The sequence below is a fragment of the Macrosteles quadrilineatus genome, unplaced genomic scaffold (genome assembly GCF_028750875.1).
Source record: "Macrosteles quadrilineatus isolate MER2022 unplaced genomic scaffold, UCM_ALF_1.0 Scaffold_9__3_contigs__length_116548681, whole genome shotgun sequence".
NCBI lineage: Eukaryota > Metazoa > Arthropoda > Insecta > Hemiptera > Cicadellidae > Macrosteles > Macrosteles quadrilineatus.
Window position 1 is genome coordinate 46,502,753 of NW_026542602.1, and position 3,440 is coordinate 46,506,192.

Sequence of the window (3,440 nt, forward strand, 5' to 3'; positions counted from 1 at the left end):
AACATATGTTTAAAAGGATACCACGACGAGTGAAACCAAAACTAAAAGTAGGTGATACAGTTCGAATAGCCAGGGAGAAAGGGAGATTTAGCAAAGGCTACGAGACAAACTGGAGTAAAGAAGTGTTTTCGATACATCGAGTGAATGTGTTTACGCCACTACCTTTGTACACACTTACCGATCTCAATGGTGAAGAATTGAATGGACAGTTTTACGAAGAGGAAATACAAAAAGTTACATTACCCGACAATCACTTGTTTAAGATTGATAAAATAATAGAGACTAAAGGTCGAGGACACAGTAAGCGATACCTAGTGAAGTGGGAAGGTTACGGAGACGAGTTTAACTCTTGGGTAGCTGCGCACGATATACAGCATGTCTAGTAGTATCAGTCAATTTTTTATGACATTGCCCAGCAATAGTTCTATGAAATATTTCCCACAAAATACAGTGACCAGTTATACCACACACTTGTCCAAACACATCCAATTAGACGGCAAGTGGGAGTTGGCTTTGGTGGACATTCACTATCCTTGTTCATTTGTGGTGAATGAAAACAATGTTGATGACGAAACAATACGATTTCAGTATGATAGTTTACTAGCGAGATCGACGATCCGTGATACAGAACAGTTCGCTGTTAAAATTACAGGCGGATACTATAGGAATCTTGATGATCTATTGAATACAATAAACAAACATGAAGACATCCACGATTATATGGAATTTTCATACGACACGAGAATCAACAGAGTTAAACTCAGGATCATGAACGAAAACGTATCGAATGTGAGTCTGAGTGAGAAACTATCACAGCAGTTGGGTTTCGATTATGACGAGAAAAATATATTAAAACCCAATATTACCGAATTGATTGGTTCTAAAGCACCAAACCTCGCATTGGGTATTCCAGCGCACATTTATGTGTATTGCGACTTGATAGAGCCACAATTTATCGGCGACACTACAGCGCCATTATTGAATATAGTCAACATCAATATAGATACGTACAAGTACGGTTCGTACAATTCAGTGTCATTCACAAGTCCGCACTATGTACCCGTTATGAAATCCACATTTGAAACAGTGGAAATCGACTTGAGGGATCACACAGGGAAAAAACTGCCATTCATGTTTGGAACGTCGTACGTGAAACTTCATTTTAGGAGAGTGCAGCAGCAACAGCAGCAATAATGATAATCAATCTGAATGATCCCTATTTGGCATACTACCGACGGCAACAATTACAACAGACTGGCGGTGCTATCGATCGAGTATTTCACGGTGCACCATATCAGCGAGGACATGGAATCGGTAGTTTTCTGGGCGGTATGATTCGCACTATCGCGCCACTGATCAAGTCCGGAGCAAAATCGGTGGGACAAGAAGCGTTAAGATCCAGTGTTGGATTCCTAACCGATCTGGCAGGTGGTAAAATTACAGATCCAAAATCAGCCGCCAACTTACGACTTAGAGAGTTTACTGGATCGTTGAAACGTAAAGCTGACGAACAGATAGAACGTATTATGCTTAATGGCGGCGGAGGCGGCGACATTGGCGCGAGGAAACGACGCGTAACGCGTAAGAATAACGCGAAACGCGCAATGCGTGGCCGTGGCAGAAAGCCTGTTACACCACAGTCGTTGGCTAAACTTCTTAGGGTGCGGACGTCTACATCAAGAAGAAGAAGAAGAGTTGGAGGAGTGAAACACAAGAGACTAGTAGGGAGGATACGACGACGAGGAGGAGTAGAGCCAAGGAAGAAGGTGACTTTGCCGAAGAAACGTACTCGTCGCAGTAAAAATTCGAAGTCTATTGATATTTTTAGTTAGTTAAAGAAGGAGGAGAAAAAAATGTCGTTCCTACATCAAAAATCATGTGAGTGTGTCAAAACCGAGCTGGATTTATTCTCCTTACCACCTACGCAGACGAGTATTGAAAGTGGCAAATGGGTCCAGTACAAACCAATATCCACATTGACCGATGATGCGCCAATAGAGTTTGTAGTTCCGGGTAATGGTGATGAATACACTGACCTTTCACAAACAATGATACAATTGACCGCGTCTATTGTTAAATCTAACGGAACTGCGGTCACTACTGACGAAGAGGCGAAAACAGTTGGGCCGGTCAATAACTGGTTACACTCACTATTCAGTCAAGTTGATATGTTTATGAATCAAAAACTTGTTACTCCCCAAAACAACACATACGCATATCGAGCGTATGTTGAAACGTTAATGAACTATGGATACGATGCTAGAAAATCACATCTAACATGCAGTCTTTGGTACACTGACGATGGAATTGACATGAACGATTGTGCGGAAGAAAATGAAGGACTCAAAGCGAGACGGGAACTAACTAATAAAAGCCGTGAGATTGATATGCTCGGACATTTGCATGTGGATATTTGCAATCAGAATAAGTTCATGCTAAATGGCGTAGAGTTGAGATTTAAATTTATTCGATCAAAAGATGCTTTCTCCATTATGGCCAGTGCTGGTGAATTCAAGGTACATATTGTCGATATTAGTCTCTGGATTCGAAGATGCAAAATAAGTCCCACCGCACTGTTGGCGCACAGTAAAACACTCCAGACTGGTACGGCAAAATATCCAATCACACGAGTGGAGCTGAAAACATTCACACTACCCTCTGGAATACGTAACAAGACTTTGGACAATATGTTTCTCGGCCAAGTGCCGAAACGCGTCATAGTGGGAATGGTTACGAACGCCGCATACAATGGAGATTTTAAAAAGAATCCCTACAACTTCGAACATTTTAAAACAAACTTCTTTTGTCTATATGTTGACGGAGAACAAGTTCCATCAAAACCGTTACAGCCCCACTTTGAAAAATCAAAGGATAAATATGTTATGGCATATCATTCGATGTTCTCCGGTTCTGGTGTACATTTTAGCGATGCCGGCACTGTTATCAGTAGGGAAGATTTTGGTCAAGGATACTGCCTGATGGCATTCGACCTAACACCAGATTTATCTGCAAGTGACACTACACATTGGAATCTGGTGCGTAACGGTAGTGTTCGAATGGAACTCGGATTCGACGACGCGCTTACCGAAACTGTCAACTGTTTGGTTTATGCCGAGTTTGACAATGTTATCGAGATTGATCGACAGCGCAATGTAATTGTGGACTTTGGCGGTTAATCGATCAGTCTTCAATAAACATTCGTTTGAGATGGACCGTTTACGCAGAGCATTCAAGAAATTGAATATATCATCACCCATCATTGTGGACATTCAATGTTTCAAGGACAATCAAAATGAATATACACTGAAGGAAGTTTGCGTCTTGGAAGCCGACACCGGCGTACTACTTATGCATCATATTGCTAAACCACCTTACGATCGATCAGAGTTATCAGATGAAAAACTGAGGGAAAGCTACTGGCTCACAAAACACTGCCACGG

At 41.7% G+C, this 3,440-nt stretch overlaps 1 protein-coding gene across 1 annotated transcript; it reads left to right on the forward strand.

The window, feature by feature from the left end:
• Positions 1-1,853: 1,853 nt before the first annotated feature.
• LOC129003406 (uncharacterized protein F54H12.2-like) lies at positions 1,854-3,176 on the forward strand. Its single transcript, XM_054431698.1, has one exon. It carries the CDS (start codon positions 1,854-1,856, stop codon positions 3,174-3,176), a length of 1,323 nt encoding a protein of 440 aa, XP_054287673.1.
• The last annotated feature ends 264 nt before the right edge of the window (positions 3,177-3,440 follow it).